This window comes from Falco punctatus (genome assembly GCF_963210335.1).
Source record: "Falco punctatus genome assembly, chromosome: 10".
Classification (NCBI taxonomy): domain Eukaryota; kingdom Metazoa; phylum Chordata; class Aves; order Falconiformes; family Falconidae; genus Falco; species Falco punctatus.
The window spans coordinates 16,803,871-16,823,993 of NC_137590.1; the positions used below are offsets into that span (position 1 = coordinate 16,803,871).

The 20,123-nt window shown below is 61.6% G+C and overlaps 2 protein-coding genes across 7 annotated transcripts; one reads left to right on the plus strand and one right to left on the minus strand.

Moving 5' to 3' along the window:
• Nucleotides 1-2,701: 2,701 nt before the first annotated feature.
• LOC308070394 (E3 ubiquitin-protein ligase RNF182-like) lies at nucleotides 2,702-4,786 on the plus strand. The gene is made up of 2 exons (XM_080404224.1): nucleotides 2,702-2,749; nucleotides 3,195-4,786. The coding sequence occupies exon 2, from the start codon at nucleotides 3,227-3,229 to the stop codon at nucleotides 3,950-3,952; it is 726 nt and encodes a 241-aa protein (XP_080260350.1). The 5' UTR covers nucleotides 2,702-2,749; nucleotides 3,195-3,226; the 3' UTR covers nucleotides 3,953-4,786.
• A 780-nt stretch (nucleotides 4,787-5,566) lies between these two features.
• ZNF335 (zinc finger protein 335) lies at nucleotides 5,567-20,076 on the minus strand. 6 transcript variants are annotated; one of them, XM_080404203.1, is made up of 28 exons: nucleotides 19,963-20,076; nucleotides 19,350-19,581; nucleotides 18,702-18,975; nucleotides 18,193-18,270; nucleotides 17,617-17,946; nucleotides 17,335-17,469; nucleotides 17,091-17,249; nucleotides 16,715-16,973; nucleotides 16,431-16,608; nucleotides 16,238-16,350; nucleotides 16,016-16,034; nucleotides 15,688-15,804; nucleotides 15,523-15,599; nucleotides 15,244-15,404; nucleotides 14,879-15,108; nucleotides 14,693-14,801; nucleotides 14,514-14,608; nucleotides 14,086-14,375; nucleotides 13,835-13,973; nucleotides 13,374-13,763; nucleotides 13,144-13,286; nucleotides 12,054-12,193; nucleotides 11,436-11,539; nucleotides 11,225-11,302; nucleotides 10,954-11,037; nucleotides 10,710-10,775; nucleotides 10,442-10,523; nucleotides 9,052-9,862 (listed from the first exon to the last, which is right to left on the minus strand). In XM_080404203.1, the coding sequence occupies exons 2-28, from the start codon at nucleotides 19,548-19,550 to the stop codon at nucleotides 9,747-9,749; spliced, it is 4,167 nt and encodes a 1,388-aa protein (XP_080260329.1). In that variant the 5' UTR covers nucleotides 19,551-19,581; nucleotides 19,963-20,076; the 3' UTR covers nucleotides 9,052-9,746. The 6 variants fall into 6 exon arrangements, with proteins under 6 accessions (XP_080260325.1, XP_080260326.1, XP_080260327.1 ...); XM_080404202.1 differs by having other exon boundaries at nucleotides 13,835-13,976; XM_080404199.1 differs by lacking the exons at nucleotides 9,052-9,862; nucleotides 10,442-10,523 and adding an exon at nucleotides 5,567-6,219 and having other exon boundaries at nucleotides 13,835-13,976.
• Nucleotides 20,077-20,123: the final 47 nt, after the last annotated feature.

Below are 20,123 nucleotides of genomic sequence, written 5' to 3' on the forward strand. Positions count from 1 at the left end.
GCTGGATTGAATCATCAATACCACCAGTCTCCTCTGGCCTAAAGAGGTGAGGATGGCTCTGGGGGTTAAAAGTCGTGGTAGTTCTCTGACCCCGCATTTCTGGAGTTTGGGAATTTCCCAGCTTTACCCCCTCTGCCTCCGGACAGGCTGGCAGACAGCATGGAAGCCAGTGTTCCCAAAGGAAAATGGCTCTGGGGCAGGTTAGCATTGCTTGGAAGCCTTGCAAGACTGCATTTTCTGGCACAGATAAAATGGGCTGTGAGGTTTATTAAAAGCCGGGAAATGAGAAAGTGCTGCGAGCCCTGGGTCCGTGTTGTGCACGTGCTGCTCTGCAGCTGGCAGCATCTGTGCTGCAGCAGTGCTGGTGCTGCTCGGTGCTGGGCAGGATCAGCTCAGCCCCACAGGCTGCCTGCTCCGGGTACCTCCGCAGCTCTCCAGGAATGCTTTCAGCAACAGAGACGAGGAGATCATTGATGTCCTTTGAATGACACTCGGGACAGCTGGGAACTCTGGCAATGAGCAGCAGTTTTTATAAAGCCTTTTTTGCCTTTTACTTAATGTCTTGAGCCAAGGCAGACACCTCCTGAAGTGCCAGTGACCAAAGACACACTGATGTTGGGAAGTGTCAACAAGTCTTTGGTCAGTCTGCCCTCACTGAGTCCTTTGCCTTGCTCCCTCAGGTGATGACCAATTACCTTGTGAAGTATTTAATTGCTACAGTGGAGATGCAAATGACCTCAGTGGCCATGAAGCCCTGTGGTGTGGCTTCCTCTCTAGAACATCTCATTTATTCAGACAAAGCAAGAGGATAGAAGGGGAGCATCAGGATGGTCACTGCGGCTTTCATGGGTGCCACTGTCTCCAGCACTTCACTTGAACAAGTGAAGGGGATGGGTCCTGAGGAGGAGGACACCAGGACCACAGCCGGGAGCTGAGCCCTGGCTCAGCTCCAGAAGAGCTCAGGGACAAAGTGGCAGGTGGTGAAGGGTCCCGATGAGGCTGGAGGGGATGGGGGCACATGGCTGGGGCAAGGAGCAGGTTCTGCTCACGGGGCTGAGCTGTCAGATCGCAGAGGCAGCGAGACGGGCCAGCACAGCCACCCCTGTCAGCCTGGTGCTGAGATGGGACATGATGCTTCCCACCGAGATGCTGTGGCAGCCATCCCACAGCGCCTGGGGCTGCTTGCTGTCCAGCCAAGCTGTACCAAGGGTGCAGCCAAGGGCAGTGACCAAGGCTGGGTCAAGCTCTGTGAGGGGCTGCAGTGGTGGAGGCAGTGAGGAAGAGGCGGGGGTACGAGCAGGACTGGGGGATGAGGTCAGCGGTCCCACTGGTAGCCAGATGTTGCCTGGTCCCCTAGAATAAAAGCTCTTTCAGACTCTGCCAAACCTTGACAATTTGAACTGAAAGGCCCCTCGCTAACGCTGCTCTGGGCAGCTCCAGCACAAGTGGCTGCTGCAGCACGGGCTGGGGCCGCTGCCCAGCACTGCGCGCTCAGGGTGCGGGCAATAATTACCAGGGCAGTTCACGGAGCTCAGCAAGTCCTGCGTGGGGAAAAAAAAACCCCAACATCATTTTCTTGTTAACCAGCGCAGACACCCTGTCCTGCACCCCAAAGGGACTGAGGGCAGCAAGGTGTGACCCCATCACTGATGAGGGGCTGGAAACCCCTGGCAGCGCCTGAGCTTAGGTGTGTCCCCAGGTCGGCCATTGATGCTTGGGGTCCCTGCAGTTGCCCCCACAAGTGCTGCCTCCTGCGGTGGCTGGCTGCTGCTCTCCTGCCTGGCAGCAGGTGGGAGGTTTACCCTGTCAGTGCTGGGGAGGAATCAGCACTGCCAACCTGCCTGCAGCTCTGGGGGGTGGTGGTGGTGGTGGTGGTGTCTCTGCTGCCTGCTGCCCCTCAGGGCTGCTGGAAACACCCCTGCGAAGGCTGCAGCCTGGGTGGGGGATTTGGCATGGGCTGGGGAGGTGCAACCTGTGGAGAGGGATGTGCCGAGGGCTTGGCATCACCCAGCTGGGATCTGCCAAGTGCTGCGGCCCCCAAGTGCCCTTGGCCCTGGCTCCCTGGGGTGCCGGAATGGGGCGAGGTATCCGGGCACATGCTGGTGGTGCCGAGCACGTCTCTGCGCCCCTTGATCCCCCATGCTGTGGGTGATGTGCTGGGCTCTGGGACAGGTAGCAGGGCCCTCCCTGTGAGGCATTTCATGCCTGGAGCATCTTCTCTCCCTAGGGCTGAGCAGAAGCCACCCATTCCTACGGCAGAGGGTCTGCCAAGTGCTATGGGCCCCCCAGGACCCTGCTCTGCGGCCGTGCTCTTCCCCAGGCTGGGGGCTGCAGGGCCCCAGGGGCCGCTGCCTGCAGCCCCCAGGGCAGGGAAAGAGCATCCTCAGGACTGCCTGTGAGCAAAGGGGCTGCAGGGAGCCGAAGTGACCTGCTGCAGCTTGGCAGCAGCCCTGGGAACCCTGACCTGCCATAGCAGGGCTCTGCACAGCACCGGCACCGGCTGGCTGAGCATCCGCCTCCCGCTCCGCGTTGCCAGGCCAACGCCGCGGAGGATGCTGGCAGCCCCTGCGCCAAGGCTGCCTCCGCAGCGTGGCGGGCAGCGCGCCCCACGCCTCTCCATGGGGCACAAGCCGCCGCCGGCACCCTGCCTGCCTTCACGGACAGGGCCGCAGCCCGGCCCACCGGGGCTGCAAGGCTGGGGACCGACCCACGGCTGCGTCCCACCCAGGAGCCCCAGCGTGGACTGCAGGTACCAGGGCCACGGCCTAGGATGCTGCTCGCCCTGCTGCTGTGGGTGGAAGGGGGGCGGGGGGCTGCAGGGCAGAGGGTCCCTGCAGCCAGCAGAGCCCGGTGTCCAGAGCCGGCACTGCCCTGGGGAAGCTGCCCGCACGGGGAGGGACACGCTGCCCCCGGGACACGGGCCCCCACCCCGCAGCCCGTCCCCTGGGGAAGATGTCTCCCTCCCACCCGGACACGGCGTCCGGGATGGGGCCGAGTCCCAGCGTGGCGGCACCCGCTGGCAGTCGCAGCCAGGCTGTGCCGGCCCTGGGAGGGGGCTGCCGCCTGTTTCCTGCTCCCCTGGCCCCGCTCTGCCACCCAGCCCCCGGGGCTGGCCGGACTCTGCCTGTGGGGTGCAGCAGGGCCCAGGAACCTGCCCCCAAGCCCTGGCTCACGGCGGCTTCCCTCTCCCCCAGCCTGGACAGCCACCAGCCAGCCCTCCAGGAGCATGGCCCAGCAGGACAGCAAGCCGGGGCCTCAGACAACGGCACTCGTGGCCCCCGAACTGGAGTGCAAGATCTGCTACAGCCGCTACGATGCCCGCGCCCACCGACCCAAACTGCTCCACTGCGGCCACCGCCTCTGCGCCAAGTGCCTCTGCAAGATGGTGCCACTGGGGGATGCGTCGCCCTGCCAGCTCCGCTGCCCCTTCTGCCGCCAGCACAGCCCAGTGCCCGGTGGGGACGTGCAGCAGCTGCAGGACGACGGCGAGGCACTGGCATTGCTGACAGGCCATGAGAAGACCAAGAAGCGGGGTCCCACCCGATCCCCTGAAGTCCTCCTCTGCCCCAGTGTGCTAGAGCCCTCACCCGGCCCTGATTGCCTGGTGGTCACCATCCTGGAGGTGCCGGAGGATGTGGCCCCGCCGGAGGGCCTGGGCAGGCTTGAGGTGGTGCGGCTGTACCGCCCTGCCAGCCTGGGCACACTGCCCTGCCACGGCCCCGGGCAGAAGTGCCACTCCTGGGGATGGCGAGCCGTCCCTCGCTTCATCCTGGGTGTCCTCTGCCTCCTCTACTTCAGCTCCCTGCCCTTCGGCATCTACCTCCTGCTCATCGAGCACCACAGCCTGGGCATCATTCTGGTCAGCCTCGTGCCCTCCACCCTCCTCCTCTGCATCGTCTACAGCCTCTGCCAGTGTCTGTGCCGGGAGGTCTTTGGGTTCCCCCACTCCTGATCCTGCACAGCTGAGCCCCATGCCCACCCTGGGAAGCCTCTGGGTGCCTTGGAGCATTGTCCTTTGGGGTACGGGTGTACCCTGACCCATGGCTGACCCACAGCATGGAGGTCTACCTGGACCACGGGGAGATGCTCAGCAGCTGTTGCCTTCCCTTGCAGAACAGCGCGGGCTTTGCCAAATGGGAGACCACACCGGAGCGGCTACAGGAGCTCATTGCAGCCTTCAAGCATTCAGGCCGGACCCTCAGCTCCTCATCTTCCTCATCTTCCTCATCTTCCTCCTCCACAGCAAAGAGCGGGAGCTGGGTCGAGAGCAAAGCAGGAACTGGGAGACTAAGGAAGTGCGAGTGCTCAGCACCCAGCGCCGCAGCTGGAGGGGCCCCAGCAGCTGGCCACAGCCTGGCGCCGGCAGGAGAAGGATGGGCAGAGCCCGGGGGCTCCGGCGGCCGGACTGGCACCAGCACAGCTCCGTGTCCATAGTGTAAATAGTTCTGTCCGTGGCGCCCGTGCTCCCCGCAGGGCTGCTCCCATTGCATCCGTGTTCCTTTCCCACATGTGTGAGTCCCGTGTTTGCCGACGCTGTGTACCGTATAGGGGAGGAGCGGAGAAGAGGAGTTTCTTTGGTGTGTAAAGACGTCTTTGCAGCTGTTTTGTAGTCGTTGTGGTTTTTATGCGGAGCCTCTGGGCTTTATTTATCCTCCTTGGGTTTTGTTTTGTAAGGATTAATTTAACACCGCTAACCATTTTATTACTTTTATCAAGAAGAGCAAAGTCTCTTTTTGATCTCTGTTTCCTAGTTCTTAGGAACATTAAAAGCTGCCATACAGCTCTGCCCCGTGTCCGTGCCTTCCCAGGGCTCCTGGTCCCCTCTACCCTCCCTGGCCAGCTTCCCTGGCCCCGCTTGTCCCCCTGGAGTTGCATAGAGCTGTCTGCTGTGAGCCCAGCCCCGGGTTCAGGGGGGCCCGGTGGGTCTGAGCCTGGTCCTGGCAGTCAGTGTCACACTCAGCGAGTGGATGGGCAGTGCCGCTCCCCTGTGTCCCCCATGTGCAGTGCTTCATGCATGTCCCTGTCCCTGCACGTCCCTTCCTGTGCTGCCGTGTGACACAGCGCTGTGACAGCTGTGATGGCCACCCCAGCCCTGCGCCCCATGCATGTGTGTGCCCCACAGGTGACCCCAGACCTCCAGGGAGAGGGAGAGGGAGCAGGCATCAGGAAGGCCTGGAATTGCCTGGAAACGCTGTGGCTTATCCTCTGCTGAACAGGGGGAGCCCCCGCTGGGAGCCCCAGCCAGTGGTGGGGCTGGAAAACACGCTGCAGCCTGACCAGGTGCCCAGGAGGGTCCCACTTTTGGCAGTGTGGGGATATGGCATCAGACAGAGGGGGTGGGCAAGGGGCAGCCCAAGGGGCTTGGGGTAGGATCTGCCCTGCTCCTGCGGGCAGCACTGGCAGTGGAAATGCCTGCAGCCCGCTGGCATCCCCGCATCCCTGTCAGCATCCCCAGTGGCACTCCTGCATCCCTGCTGGCACCCCCGTACCCCCGCTGGCATCCCCACCAACATGCCCACTGCAGACAGGCAAAACCAGACAAAGGCCCAAGACAAAGTGACATTTATTAGCGCTTCGTGTCCCTCCCTGCCCACACTGCCCACTCTCCTCAGCCAGGCAGCTGCCTGGTCCCACGGCCATCTGTCCTTCCCTGCCCAGCCGCGGGGCTGTCCCTTCCCCACAGCCACAGCCCTGGCCCCCACCTGCCCTCGGGTAAGGGGCACGGCCGCCCCAGCCCTAGCCCTGCTCCAGCACCGCCAGCACCCCTGGGGGGCACCCGCTTTCGCCGTGGGGAGATGCCAGAATAGCCGCCACGCTCCAGATCTTGGGTTTCTGGGGCTGCTTGCCCTGCCCAGGGCCTGGTCCCACCTCGGAGCTGCTCCCGCACCCATCCTGCGCAGGGCTGGCGCTGGGGGCAACACCCAGTAGGGCCCCCTCGCCCTCGCTGTCCTCGCAGTCTGAGGCGTCGCGTGGAGCCCAGCCCGTCTTGTTCTCCTTCTTGAGGCGCCGGCGGGCGTTGGCGAACCATGTGGAGACCTGGGTGAGGCTCATCCGGCTGACCACAGCCAGCATCACCTTCTCCCCCTTGCTGGGGTAGGGGTTCCGGGGGTGCCGTGCCAGCCAGGCCTTCAGCGCCCCGGTGCTCTCCCGCGCCGCTGCCACCTTCGCCCGCCCTGGCTCAACGGGCAGCCCCAGTGGCACCTTGTAGGCGGGCGCGACCTGGAAGGGGCAGAGAGCTGTCAAGGCAGGACAGGGCAGGGGTACCCGCGGCTGGAGAAAGGGGTCTGGGGGATGTGGGGGCTCGGCCCTTTGCTCATGGGAGGGGGCAGAAATGGGTCCTGCCCCTCCTCTCCCTCTCCCATGCCCAGCACCACACGCCCCAAAGTGCCAGGGGGATGGGGGGGGACACGGGGGGGGGGGGCGCAGGGGACCCGGGACAGTAGCTCCCCAACCCCAATCGCCCCACGCAGCCCTGTCCCAGTCCTGTGAGGGGTCCCACACCCCGATCCCCCAGGGGTTGCAGCGCAGCACTTACCAAGGGTGCCAGGAGGCTCAGAGGGGGCGGCAGCAGGCTGTAGCCAGCCAGCACTGGGCAGGGGCAGGGGCAGGGCCAGGGCAGTAAGGCTTGGGGGGGTCCCCGCAGGGCTCCCCACGGCCCCCCGCAGCCCCCTGGCTCTCGGCCTGGGCTCCCCTCACCCCAAGGAGCTGCCATGCTGCAGGGAGAGGAGCTGGGGAGCTGCTCCCGGGCGTTTTATAGCTGCCGGGGTCCGCAGTGACTGACAGCTGATTAGGGGGTATTAGCACCCACGAAAGCAGCAGCAGGGATCTGGGGCAGCCGATGCCTCCCCCTCTCCTGGCTATTGCCATCCTCCCCGCCTGCCCACCACCAGCCGGGACGTGGCCAGGACCCACACCAGGACCCCGGCACCCCCCAGTCCCCCGACCCTGCATTGCCCCAGCACAGCCTGCGCAGCCCCCAGTGATGGGATGCAGTGGCACCAGGGGCTGGTGCATGGGGCCCACGGGGAGGCCCACAGCCCCAGGGACGCAGCCCACACAGGGATGCACACGGGACATAGCACACTCAGGGCTTTACTGCAGCGCCAAGAGCCATCGGTCCCCATCCTTGACCCCAGCCCTGACCTGGCTCAGGGGCAGGGGTCGGCAGAGCCTCCCACGCTGTGGTGGGGTGGGCTGGAGGGTCAGGGGCTTGCAGGAGAACTTGTGCACGGCCTGGCAGGACGTGGGAGGTGCAAGGTGCTGCTCCGGAGCCCACTCCTCCTCCAGCTTGGCCAGGTCCTGGCCCCAGCACTGCCGTGCCTGCAGCTGGGGTCCTGTCTGCAGAGGGGCGCAGGGGAAGGGGCCCCACAGCCCCAGGGACGGGCGAGAACCCTTTGCCTGGCTGAGGACTCAGCCCCGCAGGCACTGGGGTGTTCTGCCTGCTGATGGAGCAGGGGCAGTGGGCCAGCAGGGCAGCGGTGGGCAGTTGCACAAGGGGCCCCAAGAGCCTGCGACCCCCCAAGCCGGCCAGCTCCTGCCTCTGCGCCTCCCCACTAAGACTGGGATTATCCCACAGGTTGTATCCGTCATTAAATACCGACTAATAACGCTCTCAGGATATTAAATATGTAACAAACCCGCTTAGCGCTGGCCGGGGACAGGAAGGAGAAGGTCACTGGTGCTAATGAGCCCTTGCTGCATCCCTGGGCTCCCCGCAGGCCCCCGGTAACAGCAGAAAGACCCAGGGACCAGATGCCAGTACTGAGGGAACCCGAGACCTGCTGTGCCCCATGGCCAGAGCCCCAGCAGCACCTGGAGCTCCCCATACGCAGCAGACAGGAGCTCCAGTCCTGTGCTGTGGAACATGGTGCTCGTGGCAGCCCCAGGTGTGGAACTCACAGGACAACCAGGATGCCTGTGCCACTGGCTGGGCCAGACAGCTGAGACCAGCCCTGGCCACAGCCTCACAGCAGCCCCGTAACCTTGTCCCCACAGGACTCCTCCAGCCCTAATCAGTGCTGCCGACGAGGATCCGCTTTATTAGATAATGGAGCTGTAATCTAGGAAAGCGCCTGCGGATTGCTGTGGTGTACCTTAACCCTGCGCGGCACAGCTGGAGAGGGAGGACCACAGCCAGCCACCAGCACCGCGGATGGACACAGCTGGACACCAACCGAGCCACGGCCAGACAGGCACAGCCACACAGCGGCACAGCTAAGCACAGACCAGGCAGCAGGCAGATGTGAAGACCGTGGGACACAGCCACAGCCAGGGCAGAGCCACAATCAACTGTGGCTGGTCCCCCAGGGGAATGCAGGGCCACCCGCACGCTGCGTCCCTGGCTGGGCAGGATGGTCACAGGGTCCAGCCCACACCAGCCTGGGTGCCCAACGTGCAGGCAGGGTGCTGCCCTGGGGCAGGGGAGGGGCCGTGGGCACCCTCAGCAGCTGTGGCAGGAGGGGGCCGCCAGCACTGTGGGCAGAGCACCCACTTTGTGTTCGTAGCACCCGCTCTGCGCTCACAGCGCAAGCCCCCGCACCGTCCCTGGCCCCTGCACGAGCCCGGCCGAGCGCCCAGTGATCACACCGCAGCAGTCCTGCAGCCACGGAGCTCTGACCTCACAGAAGCTCTTGCTCAGGTTGGGTGGTTCCAGCCCTTTTTCCCCTCCGCGGATAATCAGTTTAATGCAAAAGCATAGAACTAAAACTCTGAGATTATAACAGCTAATCACATGTAAATACTTCCAGACAATCCGCTCAGGGAGGGGCAGTGTGTGTAGTTTGGGACAGAGTTACATGGGATTTAGGCTGTTTACCACTCGATTAATTTCGTGCCCAGCCCACTGCTATACCAGATGCCCAGCTCGCTTCGCAGGACTCAAGGTCACTCGGGCGGGAAGAAGCGGAGAGCGCAGGGCAGCTGCCACCAGCACCAGGCTTGGGGATGCACACACCCCAGCCCTGGAGGAACAAGCCAGAGGGGCAGGAGGAAGGCAGGCCTGACTGTCCCCACTGGCCAGGTGACCCCAGACCCTCCAGGCAGGCACACACGCAGGTTTCAATCCCTTTTTATTCATAAGCATAGTCAAAGCTTGAGAATGTCAGAATTGAACCCCTCCCGCAACCACCTACGAACAAACTCCAGAGTCCATCCCTCTTTCAGAAGAAAAATAGAGCATCTTCCACCTGTGCCTCTTCCTACTCTGGGTTTCTCCAGTCCAAAGCCCTAGTGCTGCCTGCCCGCAGGCTGAAGAAGCCACGGGAGGGATGGCTGCCCTCACTCCCCACACCTGCCGAGCAGCGAGCATGCAGCTGCAGCTGCAAACACCTCACCTCACACCGTACCACGCAGCTGGGCTCAGCCCCATGGCTCTCTCCCAGGATCCACATGTGCCAGGCAGACACCGAGCCGAGTTTGGCCCACAGAGACATGATTCAGGAAAAGGGATTTTAGACCATCATCAAGTGCAACAGGCAAAGATAGCGTCCACACAAGAGCGCTGACACTGCGCAGCCTGCCTCGGCTGCAGAGCAGTCTCCGCTGGAGACAGCTGCCTGTACTGGGAAGGATGTGCAGAACCCCTGCAGCGCAGGGCGAGCAGCAGTGTGCCCCTGCCGCGGCATGCTCAGGCACATCCCCCGTCGCCGTGAAGCAATAAGGCAACTGCTGGCTGAGGAGGCTCCCGCCTGGTGCAGCTGTCCTGCTCAGCATGGGTGTCCCAGCGCTAGCCGGGCCTGGCCCCAGTGCTAGTCCGTCAGCGTGATGACATCGTAGTGGATCCCCTCCTGCAGCTCCTCGATCTCAGCTGTTGCCTCAGCAGTGAACACACCCTGCGCCTGGGCCATCGCAGCATCAGCCACCGCTGCAGAGGAAAGGGGGTCAGTGCCTCCCCCTGTCCAAGGGCAGGGGACAGCCGGTGGTGGCCCAGGGCCCCCCCCTCTGCATTCACCACCTGCCTACAGGGAAGGGGCAAGCATGCAAGGTGAGTGAAGGGCCACTACACTCAGGCAGGGCTCCAGCAGGGAGCCAGGCTCTGGTTAGCTCTGCAAACATGCAGCAGGGTGTCTCCACCCTGTGGAAGCTGCTGTTCTCCCGGCACAGCAACTCCTCTCCAAGGGAAGGGAACTGGTGCTGTTCCAGAACTGACACACTGGGACTAGTAAAGGTCTCCCCTCAGCCACCACGGCAGGCTGCTTCCCAGAATTACAGGGATGCAGGCAGCAAAGCGGCGATCCAGCCTCACCCCCTCCAGCCTTCCCTGCCCTCCTCAGCCAGCTGCAGCAAACCATCAGCGTCTGCAGGCAGAGCGGGGCCGAGACCACGGCGTCCAGCAGCTGCCAACAGGCACCACAAACTGCCCGGCAGGACCGGCACCCAGCACCCGAGGGAGACGGGACTGCCAGAGCTACGCCAGCGCTCGGCCCCGGGACACTGGTCCTACCTGAGACAGCCGAGTGTGCAGCTGCTTCCAGCTGCGCCTGGGTGACAAGCTGCTGCTCAGGTGAGACAGGCATGTACTGGAACTGCAGGGGGGAGAGAACAGGAGAGTCCAGGAGGGGCAGGGTCCCTTCCTGCAGCGCTGCTCCAGCCACAGCTTCTGCACCGAGTCACTGAGGCACCTTCTATTTCACATCCCTCCCTCTCTGGCTCCGATACGGGCTCTGAGCAGACCCCTCAGCTCCAACCACCATGCCTGCCTGCCCCCTTACCTGCGGTTCCTGGAGGAACTGGCTGCCCTGCTCATACTGGATGTGCGTGATCTGACCATCCTGTACCTGGGGACAAGAACCACAGTGGGGCTCTGTTAGGGCTAGCAGGCATCCCTGTCCCCAAAGCAAGCTATGACTCAAGCCCAGTAAGCCACAGGGAGCAGGATGTGGCCCAGCTCCACACACGGCACCCTCCTGAGCCCCGTCCACCATGCAAAGGGGGGGCAGACAGACTGCAGCTCACCTGGATGTGATGTCCCTCTGGGACAACAACATACTCGTGGGGAAGCAAGTGCTGCACGCCATCCTGGGCAATAATGTACTGAACCTGCAAACACAGGGATTCAGACCCCAAAAAGGCTACCACTGCCCACCCTGCCCTCCAACATCACAACAGGACTCGTTCTTGTCTGTCTCCTGTGTCTGTTTCCACCGCGTTCCTCCCCACTGCTCCTAGCTCTCCCTGCTCCAGCTGCACAGGATCTTTCAGTTCCTGGGATGTGCCCCCCACTCACCTGGTTGTCAGAGGTCACTAAGTGCTGTACTGTCTGTCCGTCAGCAGTTGTGATCTCCTGGATGTATGCAGCCTCTTCCTGCGGGTCAGCAAAAGCCCAGAACCATCAGCAGGGGTACGCCTGTCTGCAAGCCCTCCGAGGAGGGAACCCACATAGCTCACGGGGAGCAGCCGCACAGGGCGGGAGGATGACACCGATGGGCCCGACTCACCTGACTCGTGATGCTCTGCTCCTGTGCGACAATGATGTGTTCCTGCCCTAGAGCCTGCTGCAGCCGCTCGGGAGCCAGCACCGCCTGGCCAGACTGCAAAGCCGCTGGAATGCAGAAAAAGCCAGTGCAGACACTGCTGGGGCTGCTGGCCAGCCCCTGCCACAGTGAGGAGCACCGGTCAGTCTCAGCTCTGCTCACAGAAGGTCAGAAGCCAAACCAAACTCCCCCAACATGAAGGAAACTAGAGGTCACTGCAGGCAAAACACAACCTCCACATCAGATCATGAACTCCACTTGCCGTTTCAGCCATGAGCTGCTCACAGCACCACTGCTCCCACAATACACTGATCTATTGGGAGCTCCTTGGTGGAAACATGGGACCCCTCCCTAGTTCTGCGCAGAACCACAAGTCAGTGCCTCACCAGGAATGCTCCTTTTTGCCCAGCCTCCTTGTCTCTGCACCCACCAAGCTCTGCTGCTGCTGGCAATCCTAACCAGGAACCTCCTGGCCTTGACCCTTCTCAGTCCTGCGTGGCCCGCAGGCTGGGTGAAACCCTGCATGGGGCTCTGGCCACAAAAAACCTGCAGGTCAGCCCTGCTCGCAGGTACACAACTTACTCTGCAGGGTGGCCAGTGTGTCCTCGTCGCTGTTCAGTATGATGGTCTGCTGGGCAGCAGCCGCGGGCACCCCGGGCCTCTTCCCCTCTGAGCTGTGCAAACGCTGCATGTGGAACTTGAGGTGCCCATTACGGTTGAACCTATGGGAGGAAGGGCACGAGGTGTAGTTTGCTGCGGGCAGCAGAGGGTCTCTGTGCAGAGACCCATGCCACAGATACATCCTACGGCACAGCCTATCCCAGCTCCCAGGATGTTTCCATCAGCACCAAAGTACTGAACCTCCTCCTGCAGAAGTTCCCTGGGGACAAAGCTGGGTCCACCTGCAGCACGCACCATTCTCAAGCGCAGGGTTCCCTCTAACAGAGGACCACTCCCAGGGGCAGGGTTGGGGCAGCCAGCTCTTTGCCAGTATCCTATCTCCTCTTGAGCCTTGGAGAGTGTCCTGGTTTCCACCGGGACAGTTAATTTTCTTCTTAGTAGCTGGTGCAGTGCTGTGTTTTGGATTTGGTGTGAGAAAAAAGCTGACAGCACACTGGTGGCTTTGATTGTTGCTGGGTAGTGTTTATACTAAGTCAAGGGCTTTTTAGTTTCCCTCCCAGCGGGAGGGCTGGGGGAGGGCACAAGAAATTGGGAGGGGACACAGCCAGGACAGCTGACCTGAACTAGCCAGAGGTATTCTGCACCATGGGATGCCATGCTCGGTATATAAACGCGGGGGGCGGGATGGTTGGATGGGGCTGCCAGTCACTGCTCAGGGACTGGCTGGGCATCAGTCAGTGGGTGGTGAGCAGTTGTATTGTGCGTTGCTGGTTTTCTTTTCTCCCTTCCCTTTAGATTTCACTCCTCTCCCCTTCTCCCTTCATTATAACAGTTATTTTAATTTTTCTTTTTGTTTTATTTCAATTATTAAATTGTTCTTATCTCAACCCTCAAGTTTTACATTCCTTTCTGATTCTCCTCCCCATCTGTCTGGGTGAGGGGGGAGTGAGCAAGTGGCTGCATGGTACTTAGTTACTGGCTGGGGCTAAACCATGACAGAGACCTCTACAGGATCTCTCAAAGCAGCAGCAACCTAGCAGACTTCACTCACCTCTGCCCACAGATGGGGCAGGAAAAGGGCTTCTCATTGGTGTGTGTCAGCATGTGCCTGCGCAAGTCCTTCTTGTTCTTGGAGGCAAAGCTGCAGTGGGCGCACTTGTGTGGCCGAAGGCTGGCATGTTGGACCATGTGGCTCTGGGGACAGAAGGACAAGCACAGGGTCAAAAAGCCCCCATTTCCCCAAACCTCGTTTCCCGGGCTTCTCTGTGCCAGGAAACCTACCCGAACCTCTGGCCAGAGGGCTGCAGTGAATGGACAGTCGGGACACTTGAAGGTGCTGGGCCCAATGTGGGCTCTCTTGTGACGCTCCATTTCTGCTCTCCCTGTGAACAGGGCTGTGCAAATCTTGCATGAAAACTTTTTGGCTGTGGAAATCTTGCACGAGAGCTTCTTGGCTGTGGAAACCTTGCATGAGAGCTTCTTGGCCATGCCTTGGAGCACAGGCCACTTGACCTTTGGGGATGAGATTTCCTGCCCCTCGGAGGCTGGGGATAAAGATGAGTCCTTCTGGAGCTGCCTGGTGACACACTGCACCAGGGGCCATTTGATGCCGGTGGGCTGTGCCTCCTGGCCTTCCGCAGGCAAGGGAAAGGCAGCATCCCCGCTGAGGGGCTGAGAGAGAAACACCCAGTCACACCTGCTCACACTGCTGCCCGAGACGGGGAAAAAGTTCAGCTCCTTACCTCAATGTGATGGAACTGGCTCCCCGGAATGCCAGACGACATGACATAGTGATTGTTTTGGTCTTTCGGAGCAACCTCTGTCATCACAGCTTCATTCAGCACAACCGTGTGGGAAGCCTCCGCAGGACTCTCCTCCTCACTGCTGGAGAGGACATGGTCAGAGAGGATCTGTCTTGTCCTCCTCATCACTAAAGACTCCTCATTTGAGATCGGAAGTGCCTCCGCCTCCCCACTCCTTCCACATGGCTGACCTGTACAGCGTGCCTGGAGCCTGAATCTCCTCACTGATGGGTGTGATGATACTGTACTCTGTTGTCCCGCCAAAGGGGATAGTGATCTGCTGCAACTCCGAGCCACCCAGGGTTGCCTCCTCGTAAGCCTCCTGCACCAGCGTCTCCCCAGGCTCTGCCATGTGCAGCGTCACCAATTTCTGCTGCTGCTGCTGCTGCTCCTTAGAGTCCATCTCTGCCCCCTCCTCCTGTGCCTGCGGCTCACAGGTGCCCCGAACCTCTCCTGAATCATCTGGCTTCACCACTGCCACCTGCAGCAGGGACAGTGGCTCAGCCAGAGGAAGGCAAGGCTCTGCAAGACTCCGCCTGAAGCGGAACAGGGCTGGGCACTGTGGAGGGCTGGGCAGCCTCCCCCTGCCAGGCACTGCCAACCCCTCAACCCTCCTCACCTGCAGTGAGCCCGCGGCCAGCTCTCTCTGAGTGCTCATGTTCAGCAGGAGATCCAGGGCAGTCTGCGTGGCCAGTTCTGCTGATCCAGCCACACCTGTCAGGGTCAGAAGGGGAAGGTCAGGCATGCACTCACCCACCTCCTCCACATCCCCACATCTTTCCTTGGGAGCTCACTCACCTCGTTCATAAATGACGGTGGCTCCTCCCAGGGAATCCTGCGAGAGGATGGGGGGCTCCGTGTCCAGGACGGCCTGGACCGCATGGTAGGTGACAGTGCCAAGGTGCCCCTGTGTGAGAGAGAGAGCTGACAGCACGGCTGGGGCCATCAAGTGCCAGGAGCTGGGGCACAGGCTACAGCACTCACCGGTGGGGTGGCCTCTGGCTCAGCCGAGGCCTGCACCTGACTGTGCTGCTGCTTCAGCTCCTCAATCTGCTGCAGCGTGAAGAAGGGGCGGCGGCGGCAGGGTGGCTCCTCAGGGTGCCTCTGCGCCCACTCCTCAAAGGAGTCAGCATGGCGGCAGTGCACGTGGAGGCGCAGGTTCTTCTTGTGCTTGGTGGTGAAGTGACAGAACTCACAAGCAAACGGCTTCCCTCCTGTGGGACACGGGAGTCAAGCAGGAGGCCCCCAAGGGACGGCAGGGAGAGCAGACAGGCTCTGACCACCTCCTGGAGAAACGGGGCTGTAGGATGTTGGGGCATGGGGCAAGGCAGGCAGCCAGCTCCCCTCACCCGTATGCTTGACAGCCATGTGTGAGACCAGGAAGTCCTCCCGGAAGGTGGAGTACTTGCAGAAGCTACACTTGTAGGGCTTGTCGTTCATGTGTGACAGCTGGTGGTTCAGCAGGACCTTCTTGTCCTCACAGATGTAGTCACAGAACTCGCACTTGAACCTGCCAGGACAAAACCACCTGTCACACGGGCAGCAGGGACCTTCTGTCCTCCCCTCTAAGGGGGAGCCGGGACACAGGCTCTACCAGGGCATGCTGCAGGCTGTTGCCAGGCTCCTACCTGCGGTTGGCAATGGCCTGGATGTGTGTCAGCAGGTGCATCTTGAAGGTGTAGCGCTTCTTAAAGGACTTTCCACACTGCAGCAAAACCAAGTAAAGCAGCACTTACCTCCCATCCAGCCTCACTCGCTGCCAGTCGCTTCCCCAGGCTGTACCCCACCCTCACCTTATCACACATGTGTGGTTTCTCTGTGCTGTGTGTCTTCATGTGCTGGGTAAGCCTCTTCTGCATGGGGTAGATACGGTTGCATACAGGGCATGGGAAGGAGTTCAGCTTTGGGGGCTGGAGGGAGAGCACGCACAAAGATAAGCTCACCTGGGAGGGGCTCACCAGTTTCCTTACCCTCTCCCCATTGCAGGACCTGGGCTGACTTTCCTCAGGGGATCCAGAAACACTGCCTTCAACGAGGCACCAAGAATTTGTGGAAGACCCAGACATGCCTCTTCCCATACAACAGTGCTGAGAGATAAGCCAACAGGGTACATAAACTCACCGGATCAGCTCTCTTTTTCCTGAAAAAGAAAGAAAAGCCCCTTGTGTTACCCACATCCCAAGTCCAAGCTCCCTTGTACCCAAGACACCAAAACTAGCCACTTTGGAAAGGGCCAGAGGTCAGGGGAAAAGCAGCCATGGCTGCCCTCCCAGGGCAGGAGGAACAGTGTTGGTGCCATCCAGTCAGGCTGCAGGACAGTCTCTAGGACTGCACTTCCCTCACCTGTCCCGGCTGTGCACTGTGGAGTGCCGGATGACATCCTTCTTGTACACACTGGTGTAATTACACTCCTCACACTTGTAGGGCTTGCTGCCCACATGGTTGAACATATGTTCCTGCAAGGAGAGCAGGGGCCGTGAGACCTGGGCCTACCAGCCACGCTCACGTGTACAGGAGCAGGACAGACGGCGCTCACCTTGAGGGAGGACCAGCGCCGGGAGCGGTAGTTGCACTGGAGACACTTGAAGAGCTGCGGGTCATTGGCTTCGTGTGAGTTGACATGGAAACGCAGATCATCATGCGTGAGGAAACGTGAGCCACAAATCCGACACAGGTAGGGCCTCATCAGGGGCTTGGGTGACTTGTAGTAGTACCTGTGGAAATGGGACTAGGGCTCAGAGCTGTGGTGGCAAACAGGGGCTGGACCGGCCCTGGGCACAGGCCAGAGGGCCCAGCACCGGCTCAGCACACACCCCTCACCTGCGCCCCATGTACTTGCGGTATTTCTTGCCCAGGAAGCGGCGGGAGGGCCGCCCTCGCCTCCTGGGGATGACATCTGCCTCCTCGGGGCCGGTGTTAGAGGAAGGGTCCTTGTTCTTGGAGTCAGACTGGCTGATGCTGGGCTCTGCCAGGCTCTCACTGGTCCCGTTCTCCAGGCACGAGGAACTGGCTGCTTCAGAGTTCTGCAGCTCGCGGCTCGGTGTGCTTTGGGATGTCACTAAGGGCTCCACCTCCCCTCCTGCTCAACAGAAAGCAGCACACCTCCATCACAAACCCTCCCTGCAGGCTCCTGAGAGCTTGTGTACTGCTCCCTGCTCTGGCCCAGCACAGGCCTGCTGCCCCTCGCTTCCCCCACCTTCAGGCACATCCTGGGGCATGTCCTCCAGACGAGGAAACTTGCGGGGTCTCCCTGGGCGTCGACGTGGCCTCTCCTCACTGGATGTGGGGACAGTGCGGCTGTACTTGGGCTGTCGCCCACGAGGCTCATCCTCAGCTGGGTTATAGTCACTGTCCTCTGAAGGTAAGTGGCCCAAAACGTCAGACAGAGACTGCGGAAAAACTAAGCTATGCAAGATGCGGTGAAGATGAGTTCTACCTACCTTCAGGGTCATCAATAGCACCAGCATCCATGATATCGTCATCTTCTTCTTCTTCTGGGACCTCCTCCTCTGCAGTCTTTGGAGCAGATCCCCCCTTCCGTGGACGTCCTTTCTTCAAAGCCAGAGCTGAACCCACTGCCACAGAGAACAGAACAAAAAACTCTTTACCAGACTGCATGGCAGAACAGGTCCTTACACTTGTACGTCTCCCCTTGTTTCTACCCCGGAGAGAGTAGAGTCCGTCTGCAATAAGATAAATCTTCCTCAGCCCTTAGCGCACACCTGGTTGGAAGTGCCGCTCTTTCATGTGGTTAATTAGCGTCTTCTTGGAGACATTCTTGTACTGACACATCTTGCACTTGAACTGCTGCACCACAACCACCTCCATCATCTCTTCCAGGGTTTCCATGTCTGGCTGGTCCAGCTCCTCCCCACCATCCACCTCTTGGGCCTGATCTGGCCGTGTGGGTAGCTCCAGCACTTCCAACTGCTCAGAAAGGTCTGAAGGTCCGGGCTGGTCAAGGCACGTGGAGGTAGGTCCATCAGCAACAGCTTCTATCATCAAGCTATTGGCCAAAGCAGAAGTGGCCATCTGGGACACCATAGGAGCACCTGAAACACCAAAACCAGCTCAGCCAAGGAGCAGATCCTCACTGCATCCAAGGCTGCACTCACACCTAGGGCACAGGCCTGAACATGAGCTCAGTAACAAGGTCCCGACAGTCAGCACTGACACAAGGACTCTGGCGCAGGCACTGCTGGCAATATAGCCGGGATACCCACCCCAGGCTCCGTGCTGGTGGAAAAGGCTCAGAGGCAGAGACAGTCACTGCCGGACGCCTCAGGGTGTGCCCTTACCATCATCCGGGCCTTGTAGAATGAGGTACTGCGTAGTCTCTGCCCCGCCATCCTCAGCACTGGTCACAGCGATGCAGCCTAGGAGGAAGAGGAAAGCAGAGTGATAACTGCCAGGCACAGGGGCTGTAGAGGCACTGGGGCTAACTAGGGCTCTCCCAGGTTCAAACACAAGCAGGAAGGGCTGAGGAAGGTCTGGCTCCGCGGCCAGAGCCTGCCCTGGGCTGCTGGCACCGTGGCTGAAGGAACAGCTGGGCAGAGGGAGGGCTGTCCGGCAGCCACAGCAGCCATAAGCTCCTCATCAAACCCTCCAGCTACTGTAGCGAGGCAAGAGAAACCCCCGCTGACCACGGTGCATACGTATGCACATGCTTATTTCCCTCTCACCGTCCAAGGTCTGGCACAGCAGCAGCTCCCTTCCCCAGTCCCCTGAGCCATCTGCACACAGGCCACTACAGAGGGACAGCAGGCAGGTCTGCCACATGCACAAGTAGCTGGGAGCACACACTCACTCTGGATGATGTCAGGGCCAATTGTGGACTCAATGATTTTGTCAATGGCAGAACCTAGGTCCGAGGAAGTGGATGCAGTGGAGTCTGACACAATTGTGGCTCCATCAGTGATGACGCTGGAGTGAACCAGGACTTGTGGGGACTCTGACACCATGATGGACTGGCTCACAGTGGAGACACTGGAGACCAAGGTGGACTGGGCAACAGAAGATGAATCTGGCAGGTAAATCCGGGGAATGGCATCTGTGCTTGAGCTACTCTCCGACACCTCTTCCTGGCAGGGAAAAGAAAAAAAAAAAAAGGCCAAAAGAGCTCAGCTGAGAAACCTTTGCCAGGCCAGGCCCCTGGGGAGCCAGCGTATGCAAACAATACCAGTATATCATGGCAGAACCACAAGGAAAGGTATCAGAGCAAATCCTTTGGTATTGCCAAGGGCCCTGGCTGCTCTGACTACCGAACAGAGCTCCCCTCCTCTGACCAGCAAGCAGACACCCGACCGGCAGCCTAACGGCACCCCTCAAGTCTGCTGAGCTGGCTCCCAAAGCTCAGTTTGCCACAAGCGTCTAGAGGAACCCACAGGAAGCAGAAACACAGCCGCCCTCCCCTCCCCGCGCTGCCCGCCGCCCCATTTTCCCCACTCACGCCTACCAGGGAGACCCCGCTGCTGTCGGAGCTCTGGCCCACGCCCGAGTCATCCACCCCGGAAAGCGGGCCGGGGCCCGAGGCGGCGTCGCTGCTGTCTGCCGACACGGCCTCCGAGGTCCCGACGCCCAGGCCGCTCTCGGAGGGCTCCTCCCGCGCTGCCTGCGGAGCCGCGTCGCTGCTGCTCTCCACCGCATTCTCCTCCATGCCCGTCCCGCCGGGGCCACCTAGACTCCACCTGGGAGAGGAGACCGCCGCCGTCAGGGCCGCTGCCCGCCGCCCGCGCCCCGGCCCCGCGCAACCCGCCTGGCCCGACGCGGGGGCCCGGGCCGCCCCTCGGGGCGCCCGCGGAGGGACCGGCGCCGCTGCGGCCCCATGCCCGCCGCTCCCGGCCGCCCTCCCGGGAGGGCCCGGCGCCTCCCGGCGCCCCCGGTCCCGGCATGCCCCGCGGCCCTGCCCGGCCTCCGGCCGCCATCTTGCCGCGGGGTCCCCCCCGCCGCCTCCGCGCGCGCGCACACGGCGGGGCGGCCCCGGTGCGCCGGGGTGGGGGGAGCCGCCGCCGCGGCGAGGCGAGGGGGCCCGCCGCCGCCACCGCCCGCCCGCCGGCCCGCGCCCTCACCCGGCCTGCCGCGGCCCCGCCGCGCCTCTGCCGGAGCCGGCATCACGGCGGCCGCCATGCCCCCCCGCCCTCGCGCCGCGCAGCGGTACGGCCGCGCGGGCCCCTCGCCGGGACTACTTACCCCGGCCCCCGCCCCGCCCAGGGCGCTCGCCACCGCGGGG

Excerpts from the sequence above, each read along its gene's own strand:
- LOC308070394 (XM_080404224.1), top strand. The coding sequence starts at position 3,227 with ATGGCCCAGCAGGACAGCAAGCCGGGGCCTCAGACAACGGCACTCGTG.
- ZNF335 (XM_080404199.1), bottom strand. The coding sequence starts at position 19,550 with ATGGAGGAGAATGCGGTGGAGAGCAGCAGCGACGCGGCTCCGCAGGCA. Across the intron at positions 15,109-15,243 it reads CATGGCTGTCAAGCATACGG|GAGGGAAGCCGTTTGCTTGT; the intron begins GTGAGGGGAGCT and ends CGTGTCCCACAG. Across the intron at positions 14,376-14,513 it reads TGGCCGCGGGCTCACTGCAG|GTGGCAGTGGTGAAGCCAGA; the intron begins GTGAGGAGGGTT and ends TCCCTGCTGCAG.